The sequence below is a fragment of the Lipophrys pholis genome (assembly GCF_963383615.2).
Source record: "Lipophrys pholis genome assembly, chromosome: 14".
In the NCBI taxonomy this organism is placed as follows: domain Eukaryota; kingdom Metazoa; phylum Chordata; class Actinopteri; order Blenniiformes; family Blenniidae; genus Lipophrys; species Lipophrys pholis.
In genome coordinates, this window is record NC_137633.1 from 2,229,034 (window position 1) to 2,244,402 (window position 15,369).

The following is a 15,369-nucleotide window of genomic DNA, read 5'->3' on the forward strand; positions in this document are numbered from 1 at the left end:
GAATCCAATAACAGAAGACAAAATAGTGGGAAAAAAACCTTTATTTTACATCAAAACAGGGACAAACAGGTGAGAGCTAATGAGGAGGCAGAGGGCGGCCAGCGGTCATAAATAAAAACAACGCAGGAGAAACCAACTAAATAAATACACAAGGGTGGGGGGCTCCAGTGTCGTATCTACAGCCGACCTCCATTCAATAACACGCACACACACACACACACACACACACACACTCATCAGAGCAGGAGAATGCAGCAAAACAGAAAAAACAAACTACAGCAGGAAAGTGAAAAAGAGACACCATAACTCAGAATCCAGAGAGGCCGTGCAGCACCGTGGGCTCTTTTAATGGGTCGGTTCAAGATTTTTAGTGAAACATAAAGAGAACAGAAACTCAGTGACTCTTATCACTTCCCGTTTGCGTGTTTAAGTTTCAAACTTTAAGAAATGACATCTGAGATTTAAATCGTGGAACTTTTCCTTGAACTAGCTCAGCTCTCAATCTGGCCAACATGTGGAAATTGAACATCCGGGTTCATTTTCTCTTTGGATATATTTATTCACTTTATTGAGACAACCCTGATTAAAGAGGCGTTTAATCATGGGGCGGGGCCTGAGTGTAAGAGGGGCGGGGCCTGAGTGTAAAGAGGTGTGGTCACATGACAAAGGGGGAGGAGCTGCTCAATGTGGTTCACAGTTTGATAAGTTACAGAAGCCCGAGAGTCCAATAATATCATAACCGCAAATGGAAAGATTTTCTGGCGTGAATGAAATAAAATTTACACATTTGATGACTTAACTTCTGAATGAAACTATTCTTTTTCTGGCGTCGTCATTAACACTGTAAACAAACCATCTGCTATTTTTGAGCTGCTCCTGATTCAGACAAAGTGAATCCTGGATTTCTAGATGTTATTTTATCGGAAACGTATTTCTTAGACAAATGGAGAGTTTTGTCCCTCCCGGGCTTCCGTACGCCTGCAGCTGCTCTTCTTTCCCTGAGCGAAGTGTTCTGTGGTTCTCAGCTCTCTCGACTCTCCTGGTCTCTACTGGAATGTGTTTGCGTCCTCACACGTCCAACACCAAACTGAAGGGGCGAAGCTCCTGGACAGGAAGTGTCTCCTACGTTTCAGGACTCTGCGAGCATCTGCTACATGACCTTTGACCCTGTCTAAGTCCAGCAGCTCCACAGGCCCCCGGCTCTCATCTTATCAGAGAGCAGGGGGTGGGACGGGTGCGTTGTGTTCAAGGTCGGGAGCGTTTTGTGGCCGGGGCGGAGTCGCGCTCCGACAGGCCGAGCCGGCCGAGCTGTGACTGGAAGAAGTGCTGCAGGCGCTGACCAGCTCGCGCCTCGTTGGTGTGACGGGGATTGTACTGAAGACAGTTTGAGAACATCAGGTCCACGTCAGACACAAACTCAGCTGTAGGGGGAGACGGAACACAACAGGGAGGAGTTAATGGCCACGTTTCCATCGCTGTGGACTCATCGGCTTGAATTTACAATAAACTGGAATCAAATCAAAAGTTGTTTTTTATTTTTTAAATTATCTGCTTCAATCTCACACATAGTAAAAGCTGAGATCTCAGCGGATTGGTCAGACAGCCAAGAGAAGTTGTGACATCACGTGACATCATCAGCTTAATAAGCGAAACCTTTTCTCAGCATCATCATTCCTCGTACATTAGCATTGCAGATAATGTAGGCGTGGTGGGCGGAGCCTGACCTGCTGTCTGATAATCACAGTTGTTGACTTTCTCCCTGATGGTGCTCAGAGCGATGGGCTTCTTGATGATGTCATAGTAGTCTGGTACCTAAAGCAAAGGTGAGCAGAGGTTCAGATGAGGCAGCAGCAGCTAGGTCGGTGTGTGTGTGTGTGTGTGTGTGTGTGTGTGTGTGTACCTGAGTCCGGGAAACCAGTTTCATAAAGGGCCAGCTGTCCTCGTGTCTCACCAGCTCCACCGTCAGCTGCTCGCACGCCGACAGCTCGTGGACTCCCTGGTTCCTCCCGGAGGAGCGCCGGCTGGAGGAGGCGGGACTCGGTCTGGCGGGCTTAAGAGGAGCATCTGAGGGACAGGGCAGAGAAGCAGCTCACAACAAGTACCTGTTGTTTTGTTTACTTACTTGGTGCATACATGGCAACGATTTCTTGAATTAAACCAGGAACAGACTCTGATTGGCTCTTTACTGACCGCTGATTGAATGTTAAGAGACTGAGACGCTTACTGTGTCCTGATTGGTTGTTCAGAAAGCGGGTTTTGTGAAATCTCAGAGCATGTGAACCCTGAAACGAGGGACTCTTGAGTTTTCCGTTCCAGAAAGAGCTGAATTAAGCTCTGGGCCAGTCACCATGGTAACCGACTGTGAACTGAACCTGCTCGCTGGCAGGTTCTGTTGAGTTTCTACTGACTCCTCCCACCTGTAGCAGCAATTCAAAATGGATTGTCCGTTATTTCCAAACCCGACCGACATCGAGAAATATATTGAGATGATTTACGTGGCGAAAGTTTTCCGGCCCAGATGAGAAGTTTTACTGTATTAACCCCTCGTGGGGAACATTCCTTTCCGAATCGACCCGCGCTTCACATCAGAGCACATTTTATGCACGACATTACATTTTTTTGGTGAAATGGTAGTTTCCTTATTAAAACTGGTAAAGCAACAGTGTGTAGAGCAGAGAATCACCCCCGCACTGAAACAATTGATTGATTTGGGGGGGGGGGGGTAAATAAAGAAATGTGTGGTATTTTATTATTATATTGAGTGTTGACGTACACATCATCACATTTTAAATGACCACTTTAATAAAAATGTCTAAAGACTGTGTTAATCTGCTCAGTAGGATATTAACGAGTTCAAACATTTTGTTACCGGTTTAAATTACTACTTGAAGTAGCTCCTGAATAATGTTTTTTCTATTTGAAAGCCTCTCCTCCGCTGCTGCAGCCCCGGGACTTTTACGGCAAAATAACCTCGGTCTGTTGCCATAGTGACCGGTGGTATCGGGGCTCCATTGATGATTGCTTTTTATTGTGGCTGTGCACGAGCGTAACTCAAGGTTCACTTAAGAGAGTTGATTGAACTAATTCAGATCAGATGTTCTGGAACCAAAAACTGTGAATTTCCCATTTCAGAGTCAGTCGACTCAGACTTCAGGTAAAGAGACTCAACCTCCTTTCTGGAATACCAACCCGGCTCCGCTCAGTTCGTTTACCTGTTGCTTGTTTACTGTTCGTTTACCTGTTTTTGGTCTCTTGCGAGACTCGGTCTGACCCGGGGAGGTTTTGTCCTCGCTGGCAGGGGCAAGGACCTCGTTGCTCAGACGAGATCTGTTGCGACCCCCAGAACGAGGCGGCGCTTTACTGCCCGATGGAATGTTTGGCTTTGAGGAAGGGGGCGTGGCCTTTTTCCCCGAGGATCTGTGATTGGACAGTGAGCTGCAGTCAACTGAACCAGTAACTTTTACAGTTGCTACAGGTAGAGATACTCACTTAGAGGCTGAGGAGTTTTTCCCTGATGATCCTGTGTTACCCTTGGGGGTGGCCTGTTGGCCCTTGGGTGTTTGGCCTTTGGGAGTAGCCTGTTGGCCCTTGGGTGTGGCATTCTGCTGGCCCTTGGGCGTGGCATTCTGCTGGCCCTTGGGCGTGGCATTCTGCTGGCCCTTGGGCGTGGCATTCTGCTGGCCCTTGCCTTTAGGGGGCGGAGCCTGGCTCTTCTTGGCGCTACAAGGATTTGGGGGTGAGTTCAGACTGGTTTAAGAGTCCACCAAGAGTTTAAGAGTGTCCACACTGACCTCACAACGACCTCCTCCTGCTCTTCCTCTGACTCCTCCTCTTCTTCCGACTCCTCATCCTCCTCTTCCTCTTCTGACTCCTCCTCCGACTCCTCTTCTTGGTCACCCTCTTCTTCATCCTCGTCGATTGAGGAGCGCTGACGGGACGGCAGGCGGTTGGATCTTTGCTTTGGTCGACAGTCTGGACAGAACCAGTCGCCTCCTGGAACCGACTGAGACAGAAAACCTCCACATCAACACACCACTCCATCCTGGAGGCGGGGCCTCAGCAAGTGGGCGTGACCTGTTACCTTGAGGCGGGGCCTCAGACAGTGGGTATGGTGTCCGCGGTCGCAGCCGTCACATAGCAGCATGTTGTCGGCGTCGCCTTTGCGTCTGCAGATGCGACAGCGGGCGTTGAGGATGGAGCGAGACCAGACGATGCTTCGCTCCAGAGTGGACAGGTGAACAAACACCTGGAGACAAACACAGGTGAGTGACAGCTCCGATAGCCAATGAGATCAGAGCCTTCAAATGGCGTTCAGCACAAACCTGAGAGAGGCTGGAACACAAAAGCAGAGACTCTCTCCACCGCTCCAAAACAGTTTTGAAGACACGGCCACTATCGCTGCCATCTGACACACACACACACAAACAAACAAACAAGCAAACAAACACAGTGATATGAAACGAGGCTTCCTTCCTGTTTAATGAGGATAGATGAGAAAAAGTACCATCGCTGGCCTGGTCCTCATCTTTCTTCTTGTTCTTCTTCACCTTCTGGTCTTTCTTGGAGTCGTCATCGCCTGCAGGGGGCAGAGTCAGTTTGACACACACCTTCGATATGTTTCTTTCAGTGGTTTGGAGACTCACTCACCCAGCGGAGCTTTGAGGAAGCGTCTCTCAATGCCTTGCTCAATGTGAGAAAGTGCCTGAGCCAGGACTCGTACCGAGCTGCTGACCGCCTGAGGAGTGCCGCTGCCGCTGGTCGCCGAGCCGTCACACCTCAGCTCCTGCAGCCTGAAACACACACACACACGCACTGTGACGGCCCATCAGAGAAACATTACAGGATTTGTAAGTAAGTAAAGTATCTGTCTCCTCCCATCGGCCGCCATGTCGTCACATCAGATTCTTTGACCATCTGGAGTTTAACTGTAACCATACCTGTCTTTGACCCTCAGGTGTGCTTGGTCCACCTCCATGGGCTCCACCCGTCCGTTCACCGCTGTGGTCTCTCGGCCCTCGAGACCCAGCAGCTCGTAGTTTCCAGCTTCCAGTGCCGAGCGCCACAGCTGTCGGTCCATCGCCTACAGACATCAGAGCAGCACAGTTGAGGGCGGGACCACCTGGGAACACCTGTGGGCGCCAGTGTGTGCAGGTGTACAGACCTTCAGGGTTCCCAGAGTGCCCTGGTGGATGCGGTCCTCGATGTCCAGCAGCAGGTCCCTCAGTCTCACCTCCATTAGAGACTCGGCCGCAGCAGTGCATTTTGGGATGGATCGAGACGACTCTGGGTCATCTGGAAAAATGAGACAGGTGTGTTTTAAATAATGGTCGATTCATGTGTGTGTGTGTGTGTGTGTGTGTCTACATACCTGTGCGTATATACTTGCTGCGGTTGCACTGCTGCAGCAGCTGCTGAAGCCGCTCCCTCTCCTGCAGCAGTGCCTCCTTCAGGGCGCTCTCACGGTGACCTCGGGGGTTCAGCGCCTCTATCAGCTGATCCACCTCTTCCACCGAGCTGTAGAATGACCACTGGTTGGGACGACTGACTGGCAGGCTGCAGGTGTAGGTGGGGGCGGGGCTGGGGCCGGCGCTGTTATTGAATGAGATGTATAAACCTTTTGAGCATGGAGGCTCTGCCCCTCTCATGTGTTATCTCTGACAGACTCACCTTCCCTCAGCGGGCTCCTCCTTCTCGTCATCCATGTTGGCGGCGGCGTCCTGGGCGGGCTTCGGGTGTGGCTGCAGCATGTCCTCCGTGAGGCCGAAGCAGTCGTCTTCTACAAAGAGTGCGGAGGCCGAGGGGAGGAGCCAGTAGCGGCGGTACAGGCGGTCTCTGCCCAGCGGAAACAGGCAGGTGCAGGCGGCTGCCTTCTGGATCCTCTCCTGCAGCTCGCGAACCTGCCAGCAGGGGGCGAGGAGAGCAGACTGCAGTGCAGGTACACACAAGGAGTACACACATATACAGGTACTTCTCAAAAAATTAGCATATTGTGATAAAGTTCATTATTTTCCATAATGTAATGATAAAAATTAGACTTTCATATATTTTAGATTCATTACACACAACTGAAGTAGTTCAAGCCTTTTATTGATTTAATATAGATGATTTTGGCAAAAAAGTAAAGAAAAACCAAAAATCCCCATCTCAAAAAATTAGCATATCATGAAAAGGTACTCTAAATGAGATATTAACCTAATCATCTGGAGCACCACACCCACCCTTGAATCAACGAATTAACTCTAAACACCTGCAAAAGATTCCTGAGGCTTTTAAAACCTCCCAGCTGTTTCATTACTCAAAACCGCAATCATGGGTAAGACTGCCGACCTGACTGCTGTCCAGAAGGCCAACATTGACACCCTCAAGCAAGAGGGTAAGACACAAAAAGAAATTTCTGAGCGAATAGGCTGTTCCCAGAGTGCTGTATCAAGGCACCTCAGTGGGAAGTCTGTGGGAAGAGAAAAGTGTGGCAGAAAACGCTGCACAACCAGTAGAGGTGACCGGACCCTGAGGAAGATTGTGGAGAAGGACCGATTCCAGACCTTGGGGGACCTGCGGAAGCAGTGGACTGAGTCTGGAGTGGAAACATCCAGAGCCACCGTGCACAGGCGTGTGCAGGAAATGGGCTACAGGTGCCGCATTCCCCAGGTCAAGCCACTTTTGAACAAGAAACAGCGGCAGAAGCGCCTGACCTGGGCTACAGAGAAGAAGCACTGGACTGTTGCTCAGTGGTCCAAAGTACTTTTTTCGGATGAAAGCAAATTTTGCATGTCATTCGGAAATAAAGGTTCCAGAGTCTGGAGGAAGACTGGGGAGAAGGACATGCCAAAATGCCTGAAGTCCAGTGTCAAGTACCCACAGTCAGTGATGGTCTGGGGTGCCATGTCAGCTGCTGGTGTTGGTCCACTTTGTTTTATCAAGGGCAGGGTCAATGCAGCGAGCTATCAGGAGATTTTGGAGCACTTCATGCTTCCATCTGCTGAAAAGCTTTATGGAGATGAAGATTTCCTTTTTCAGCATGACCTGGCACCTGCTCACAGTGCCAAAACCACTGGCAAATGGTTTACTGACCATGGTATTACTGTGCTCGATTGGCCCGCCAACTCTCCTGACCTGAACCCCATTGAGAATATGTGGGATATTGTGAAGAGGAAGTTGAGAGACACCAGACCCAACACTGTGGATGAGCTTAAGGCCGCTATCAAAGCATCCTGGGCCTCCATAACACCTGAGCAGTGCCACCGGCTGATTGACTCCATGCCACGCCGCATTGAAGCAGTCATTTCTGCAAAAGGATTCCCGACCAAGTATTGAATGCATAACTGAACATAATTATTTGAAGATGGACTTTTTTTTGTATTAAAAACACTTTTCTTCTATTGGTCAGATGAAATATGCTAATTTTTTGAGATGGGGATTTTTGGTTTTTCTTTACTTTTTTGCCAAAATCATCTATATTAAATCAATAAAAGGCTTGACCTACTTCAGTTGTGTGTAATGAATCTAAAATATATGAAAGTCTAATTTTTATCATTACATTATGGAAAATAATGAACTTTATCACAATATGCTAATTTTTTGAGAAGTACCTGTATATGCATTTATGAAGTGTGTGTGTGCGCGTGTGAATCAGAGGTGTGCATGTGTACCTTCTCCTCCTCACTCGATCGGTTCTCTGCCAGCTGATTTTGATCCTTCTGAAGTTTCGCTAGAAAACACGAAAAGCATCAGATTCCACCAGCTGCCCTCAAACCGGTGCAACTTAAACTCAGTATGCAAGTACTGTGAAGTTACTTGTTTAAAAAGTATTTGACTTCTTCACAAGTTCCTGAAGAGAAACTTAAACAACATCAATATAAAGTTACTGGGGTATGTGCAGTGGCTGTATATAAAGTACAATACATAACGGAACCAGACGGAGGTGCTGACATTAACAACACTGCAGGAGAAAATGCCAGAACCAGCAAGCCGCTTTTCCATTAGTTCCTACTCGACTTGACTTCACTCGCTATTGACGTTTTTCCCCTACGTGTTAGTCCCCGTCACCAGCTACTTTCGTGGTACCCGTTACGGGTATCAGAAGGTCTCCGGATACTACCGGTGTATCAGATGAGCAGGTTTCCCTGTTAACAGGTGACCGGCTTCCTGCAGCGTCCCCTTTTCACAGATGATAAAAACCCGACCAAAATCTGCAGCTGTTTAAGCACATTTCTATTAAAGTTTGAAGTATCGTAGCGTTTGTCTTATTTTAACATCAGCTGCTGGTAACAGCTGGAGGCAGAAGTCACTGGTGAACAGGGGCACCAGTGAAACTGAAATGTGAAGCACGATCGTAGCAATCCACATTTTGTAATCTTATTAATAAATATATAAAAAATATACTAGTAAATATACTATTTGAGCTGCTATCTAACACATGTCCGCATTGCATCATATGAGGGTGATTACTTGTACACGACAAGAGAAAATCAGACGACGATGCCCACGCTGTGGTGGTACTATGTTGTAATGGTAAACAACTGAGGCTGAGTTGAGTAGGGGCCTTTCACATTCAGATAGTCCGAGACTCGGTTCACTTAGGAAGGAGGAGGCAGAGCCAAGAATTTACACCAGCTGCTGGTTTGGGTTGCTGTCGCCTGAAACAAACACTGACCAGAGAGGAAGTAAAGAAGAAACATGGCTCATTGATTGATCTGGACTGAGACCCGAAGTCCTGCCGCTCGTGGAAGTGTTCACATCACCACAACGAAACAGTTTTTTGCCTGAAGAGACTCCATGTCGGGACCAAACGGGAATGTGAACACGCCCAGAGGTGAGGCAAGGCAAGTCAAGTCAAGTAGGGCTGAGTAGGCACGAGTGGAAAAGCACCAATAGTTAATGCTCCTGGATGTATTAATGCACAAAAGCACAAACATCTTGACATTGAAATACACAGATGGAGTGTCTGTGGACCAGTTTACCTTTGACTGAGCTCCTGCTTGATGGAGAGTCTTGCTGGTCCTCTTCCTCAGTGCCATGAAGCCCTGCTGTCTCCCTGCACAGAGTTAACACGGTCACACAGCTCCCCCTGCAGGAGGCACATGACATCACATCATTCACACAGAGGTTCCATCTCACCCGTCAGCATAGAGAACCCCCTGCTCCTTCAGTTTGTCCTCCCGCTCCTTCATCCTCCGCTCCTGCTCCCGGAGCTTCTCCTCCTTACGAAGACGAACCCTGAGAGAGAGAAAGAGAGATGGATGAGTCAGGGAAGTGAGAGAACTTTACAGAGCATACAGAGTGTGTACATTAACCTGCGTGTGCACATACAGGTGCATCTCAATGGAATTAGGATATAATTAAAATGTTGACTCATTTCAGAGATTTAGTTCAAAAATGTAAACTCGATACATCATGTTGAGTCATTCCTGACTGGCATTTATCATTTCTAATTTGGGGATTTCATTAACTGTAAATCATAATCACCAACATTTACATATCAAGTTTCCCTTTTGAATTGAATCTCTGAAATAAACAGAATTTTCATTGATGTTGTAAATTGTTAAAATGCACCTGTGTGTGTGTGTGTGTGTGTGTACCTGCGTGCGGCCTCCTCTCTCTCCCTGCGGTGCTGCTCTGCTCTGAGCTCCCTCAGCTCCTGTCGGGCTCCTCGCTGCTCCTCCACACAGTCTTCAATCAAATCCCTGCTGGACGACAGCGTCAGGAGCTTCCCCATGAGAGCCTGCAGGATCCGCAACTTCTCGGCTACAACAACACAAGCACAGCACTAAAATCAACACAACGCCATTGAGACAACGTCTACACTCTTCCTGCCAGAACCTGTAGGGTTAGCTCCTCCCCTAAAACAAGACACACAGACACACACACCTGGCGTCAGGTCGTACACCGCTGTGCACGACAGCCTCTTCAGCAGCGCCGGTTCAGCCAATCGCAGCTCGACGCACGGGTCGTCCATCACCGTGAAGCCGCCCTGCTTCTGGTAGCGCAGCTTGGCGTTGCCGTGGTTACAGTCTACACCCGACGCCATGATGTGCAGGCGCAGGATCTCGGACAGCGTGCAGCTGTCCAGGTCCAGCTGCTTCAGGCCGCGGCCCTGATGGAGCTGAGGCCAGGCGGCCGCCAGAGTCGACACGGCGCTCAGAGCCCAGCGGGGGGCGTCGTCCTCATCCAGAGCCTCCGACAGGTCTGCAGGGACACAAGACACAAGTTATATACATACACAAGTGTAGAGGCTGGAAGCATGTGTTGCTGCAGAGCCCCCTGGTGGTTGTGCTGCGTACCTTCAGCCTGGTCCACAGAGACCTCCTCCTGCTCCTCGTCCAGAGCCTGAAAGATGGCCGACAGGAAGAAGAAGAGCAGCTCACACAGCGGACCCTCGGGGTCAGAGCCCACCAGAGCCTCCTCCAGAACCTCTGTGGAGAGAAGCAGCCATCAGTCCCCAGCAGAACAAGAATCGGGCCTCTTTGGAGTCGTTCTCACCCAAAGAAATTCCATCAGGGAACTCGTCCTTCAGGTCGAAGGCCTCGCCAAAGCCTCGCAGGAACTCCAGGACCATGAGGGCGTCTCCGAAGAGCTCTGCCGGAAGACGGGTTCTCACAGGAACAGGGGAGGGCAGCTCCTGGTGGAACCAACAGAGATCCAGGATGAGGACAGAAGTCCTGTGATGGTGGTGGTGGGGGTGGGGGGGTGGAGTCCATCTGAAGCTCCTCACTGTCACTTCATGTTCCTCTTTGATTGGCTGTTGTGAAGCTGCGATTTCCTCAGTTAAACTTCCTCATTTCGACAATACTCGTGTTCTGATTAGTCAGAACTTTGTGGTTGAAAGTCACTGCTTCCTGTTCTGTGATGTCACAAGTCAGCTCAAAGACAAGCCAGAATAAATGAAGATTATAATCAAAATACCTTAAGTGAAAACTGAAGACAGAATTCAGAAAAGGTTGGGACCAAGACATTGAAGATGAGGGAACGTGAGCAGTGACCAACAGCGAGTATGAAAATATATATATTTAAAATCATCTGTGTGTGTGTGTGTGTGCATGTGAGTGTGTTGCCTTCACTGACCTTCAGGTCCTCACACTCCATGTCCTCCCTGGGTTTGTTCCACAGCTTCAGTCTCTCAGCGTACTTCTTCTTCTCCTCCTTCAGTTTCTCTCGTTCCTGTCGATTATCAACAGACATTCATATTTGTTTTCTTTCTTTCAAAATAAACGTGGCCTCAAGGAGTCACACTCACCCGCTCCTTCTCCAGCTTCTGGCGCTCCTTCTCCTCCCTGCGCCGCAGCCTCTCCTCCTCGAACCTCCTCCTGTGCTCCTCCTTCAGCTTGTCCCGGTCCTCGCGCTCCCTCCTCTTGGCCTCCTGCAGCTCCTCCCTCTCCCTCTTCAGCCGAGCTCGGTCGTGAGCGGTGGCCGCCATCTCCTCCCGCTGCTGCAGCAGCTTCACCTTCTCCTCGGCCGCCTTCAGCAGCGACGAGCCGCCCTGCGAGCGCGCCGTTAGAGTCGCACCGTTCACTTATTAGTCCATAAATCTGGTTGTTTCAGGAACTAACGTCCAGATTATAGAGCATCTTCCTGTCATTACTGGAGTCTTTATTGACCACACAGGCGTTAAAACAATTTCAGTGTGAACAGACTAATTTGTAATAATAACATATATCCAGTATGATTTACTGTCAAACATTTCGCCCGCAAGATGAAATCTGCCTGCTTGGGAGGCATGATGACATTAACTGCAACACATTGAATTGACCACCGGGGGCACCCTTTAGTCCGTACTACGTGGTGACTGGGTTCAGGTGACCAAGTCTAAATGTGCCTATATTGAAGTTAATTTGTAGAAGTTATTCTTATTGTTATATTATGAGCTGAAGGTGTAAAGTAATAAAAGCCCAGTGATCTGAAAGCTGTAAAGTGAACTAGGGAATAATATTTATGAACCTGCAGTTGTCTTCACATTTCAGGTTTGTCATGTGTTGTAAAAGGATAGTTTGTTTTTAAATGTGAACTCCTTCATGATGTATTAATACCGTGTTGCAGCGGAGGAGATGGAGCGTGCGTTACCTGAGCAGGCGAGCCCCGCCCCCCTCCTTTGGAGAGGGGGCTGAAGGGGAAGAGGGGCGGCTCGTCGGGGAAAAATTGGGAGAAGGTTTGTTCGGCGAGGCGGTGCTTCATCACGGAGGACGGCTGAGGGGAGGCGGAGACACAAGAGTTAGATGCCGGCGTGCCGCAGGGGGCGACAGTGGGTGGAGCTTCACTCACCTTCAGGCTGATGGTGCCGCCGTGATGCTCGCAGTGCTGCTTAAAGAGCAGCTTCAGCCGCTCTCTGGACAGAGTGCTTTTCCTACGACTGAACACACACACACACACACACACACGAGTTAGCATGCTCGGTTGCTACAGCTTCGGCACATTATAAACCAATAAAAGAAAACAGGAAGTGATCAGACTCACCTGATTTGATTGGCTCTGATGGTGAACGACTCGCTGTGCTCGTCCTTCATTCTCACAGTGTATTTAAAGATGGAAGGATTCAGAGGCTTCTTCCGCCTACACACACACACACACACACACACACACACACACACTGTACCACCGTCTCTTTATCTAACACCCTTTCCCCCTTGACCTTTGACCTACTGACCCGTTGACCTGCGCAGGACTCTGGAAGTCGTTCTCGTCATCGCTGTCGCTGATCACGATGGTGTCGCCATCGCTCGGCTTCACGTGGCCGTTAGCAGCCGGTGCGCCGTTAGCGCTGGAATGAGGAGAGTGAACCTGCAGGACCTCACACACCAGTCTGAAACACACACGCCACACACACACACCATTTCAGTAACGACCGTAATGAAGGCGACTTAAAACAGTCATCCTCGGGTGGATATCTTCAAAAGCCACGCCCGTCTCCACAGTAACGGCAGGCGCGGTACCTGGCTCCGCCGCGCATGCAGACGTCCACCATCTCGCCGGGGAAGAAGCGGTCCTTGACAAAAGCGTAGATGTCCTCACAGAGCTCTGAGAGGCGGCCGCGGTGGCTCAGAGCGGCGAGGTGCAGCAGAGGGAGCAGCAGCGGCGGCGGGAAGTTCCGCAGGCTGTGTTTTGCGCGACGCTCGCTATCCACCGCCTCCAGGTAGGTGAGGCCCGCCCGGCCCGTCAGAGCGCAGCTCCACACCAGACTGTTGCACAGGATGGTCCTCTCAAAGAACTCACTGAGGGCCAGAACAGAGCGACGTTAGCAAGATGGAGGGTGACACGACTACAAACCACGCGAATACAACATTACAACACGCCATTGCAATACACATGCGAACACCAACACAACAAATATCTTAACCACACCACCATGTAAAATGCAAACATGCTAAGCGACACACGAACGTGAATTACAAATTGAATTTTGATTGTAAAGGTTCAAACAATGTTGACTCAATGATTATAGTTCTGTTGTTTGATAAAAAATATTAAATGGCAGCCATTGTACATATATTGTATTATAAATATGAGTTCAGGTGCCTGGTTAAAGGTAAAACATTAAAAAAACAACGAAAAATCAGTTAAAAATAACAGTGAAAAAGAGCTACAATGCAATTAGGCAGTAATACCACTCTGGACCGCAAGGTGGTGTCGTGTCAGCGACACATGTTAATACTATAACAGCCTACAAATATACAAACAATGGCACTGTGCTCACTGAGACTCTTACTGCCCCCAGTGTAGGAAAGTGGCACTGCAGAAATAAAACACCTGCTCCTTTTACTCTTTTATTCAGTCAAATGAAGGTCAAATGATTAAAATAAGTAAGAGTTTAATGTTTCCGGCGATAGATTGGGTTTTCATTAGAACTTAAAATATTATTTGGTTTGACAAAAAGGCTAAAAGAAGAACACTGGAGCGGCTCATCCGATGTAAACAAGCGGCGGGACTCGAACCTTCGCTCCAGTCGAGCCTCTGGAGCAGCGTGAAGCTCCGCTTTCTCCTCCCGAGTGCTTCAAACTTCACTGGAAGCGGGTTAAAACCGTCCCCAGCTGTTCTAACCCGGTGGAACTGTCCTTTACGGGCCCGGTGCGGGGCCGGGGCCGGGGCCGCCGGCCTGTTCACTCGCGGCTAACTGCGCTAACCGGCGGTTAGCCCGGGAAGCTAGCTGCCCCGGCTAACGCTCCACCTGTCCGGACCCGTGCGGGCCAACTCCAACACCCACTTTAAACCACTTTTAAACACTTTTGTCCCACTTCCCGCCCGAGGAGGGACACTACGGGAAGGAGCGGGGAGCTCAGCCGGAGGAAAAGTTCGCTCCCGGGGCGCCTCGTCTGGAAGTTTCCCCGCGGAACAACTGTCAGTCAAACGGCTTCAAACTTTCCTCCCGGTGGCTCCTGAACGCCGCACACCGGGCGACCGGGTCACACGGCGACCCTGCCGGGGTCGGACGGGACTTACTCGTAGGTTCGGAAGATCTCGTGGGTAATTTTGCAGAGGAAAACCTCCTCGTCCGGCCGCAGGTCCGCCGGAGGCTTCTGTCGGATGAAGGCTCGTCTGTGGAGAAGCGGCATCTCGGAACTCCGCTTCCACCGGCCGAGCTGCGGGCACCAAAACAGGAAGATAACCGGGTCACTCACATCGAATATCACAGAACAACTCTGACCCAACTTCCCCCAAAGTGCAGCGGCAAACAGAGCCCGGAGCCCCGGGAGCGGCTCTTTTGTTCGAGGCGCGGGGATAATCTGCCCACATGGAAACGTGCTCCTCTCCGCCGGAGCGGCACTCACGCGACTCCCAACACAAAGACGGAGCCGGTGCGGGGTCCGCCGCCTTCCAGGGTCCCCACACCGGGCCCCACGGTACCCGCCGGGCGGGTTCGAGGTGTCGCTTACCGAGTTGTGAGGCGATGAAGCGATAATCCGCCGTCCGAAGTGAGGAAGAAGTCCCGGCTGAGAGCGGCTCAACGGCGGCTTGTTGACCAAGTTTTCCTCCACTTCACGGACCCGCTGCCGGCCTCGGAAATTACAGTTCTCTGACAACTGCTCGGAGGTTTCTTCCTGCTCTGGATCCAAAACCCCTTCCAGAAACCATAACTCTGAAAATAAATTATAATTGAAAAAATGACACACACACATTATAAAGAGACGGAAGGCTGTTAAACAAGATTAAGTTTTGATGAATCAGTCAAAATAAAAAAATTACAAGATCAACGTCAAAATGCAATATGAACAAAAGGGATATAATATTATGTTATTATAATTAATGATAATGGGAAGAATGTTGATTTCAATTTGTATAATCAAGGCAGTACATACAGTATCTAGAAAGGTCAGCATCAAGTTCACAATAAACAAAATATGCCAAAAGTGCTTGATAAAACATAGATAACTAAAAAAAACA

The 15,369-nt window shown here is 49.5% G+C and overlaps 1 protein-coding gene across 1 annotated transcript; it reads right to left on the reverse strand.

The window, feature by feature from the left end:
• Positions 1–23: 23 nt before the first annotated feature.
• Positions 24–14,950, reverse strand: baz1a (bromodomain adjacent to zinc finger domain, 1A). The gene is made up of 30 exons (XM_080480614.1): positions 14,862–14,950; positions 14,428–14,567; positions 12,924–13,202; positions 12,638–12,793; positions 12,448–12,543; positions 12,256–12,343; positions 12,058–12,180; positions 11,234–11,476; positions 11,062–11,157; positions 10,480–10,618; positions 10,281–10,412; positions 9,868–10,185; positions 9,579–9,744; positions 9,118–9,216; positions 8,961–9,034; positions 7,650–7,708; positions 5,668–5,897; positions 5,369–5,589; positions 5,162–5,292; positions 4,938–5,080; positions 4,648–4,790; positions 4,505–4,576; positions 4,323–4,405; positions 4,082–4,246; positions 3,792–4,003; positions 3,490–3,720; positions 3,239–3,417; positions 1,901–2,064; positions 1,725–1,812; positions 24–1,421 (listed from the first exon to the last, which is right to left on the reverse strand). Exons 2-30 carry the CDS (start codon positions 14,538–14,540, stop codon positions 1,246–1,248), a joined length of 4,419 nt encoding a protein of 1,472 aa, XP_080336740.1. The 5' UTR covers positions 14,541–14,567; positions 14,862–14,950; the 3' UTR covers positions 24–1,245.
• Between the last annotated feature and the right edge of the window lie 419 nt (positions 14,951–15,369).

What these genes read in the sequence shown, in the direction of transcription:
- baz1a (XM_080480614.1), bottom strand. Translation starts at nt 14,540, where the DNA reads ATGCCGCTTCTCCACAGACGAGCCTTCATCCGACAGAAGCCTCCGGCG. An exon ending in AGTCCTGCGCAGGTCAACGG is followed by an intron (nt 12,544 to 12,637) that starts GTCAGTAGGTCA and finishes GTGTGTGTGTAG; the next exon opens with GCGGAAGAAGCCTCTGAATC. An exon ending in GGTGTACGACCTGACGCCAG is followed by an intron (nt 9,745 to 9,867) that starts GTGTGTGTGTCT and finishes GTGTTGTTGTAG; the next exon opens with CCGAGAAGTTGCGGATCCTG.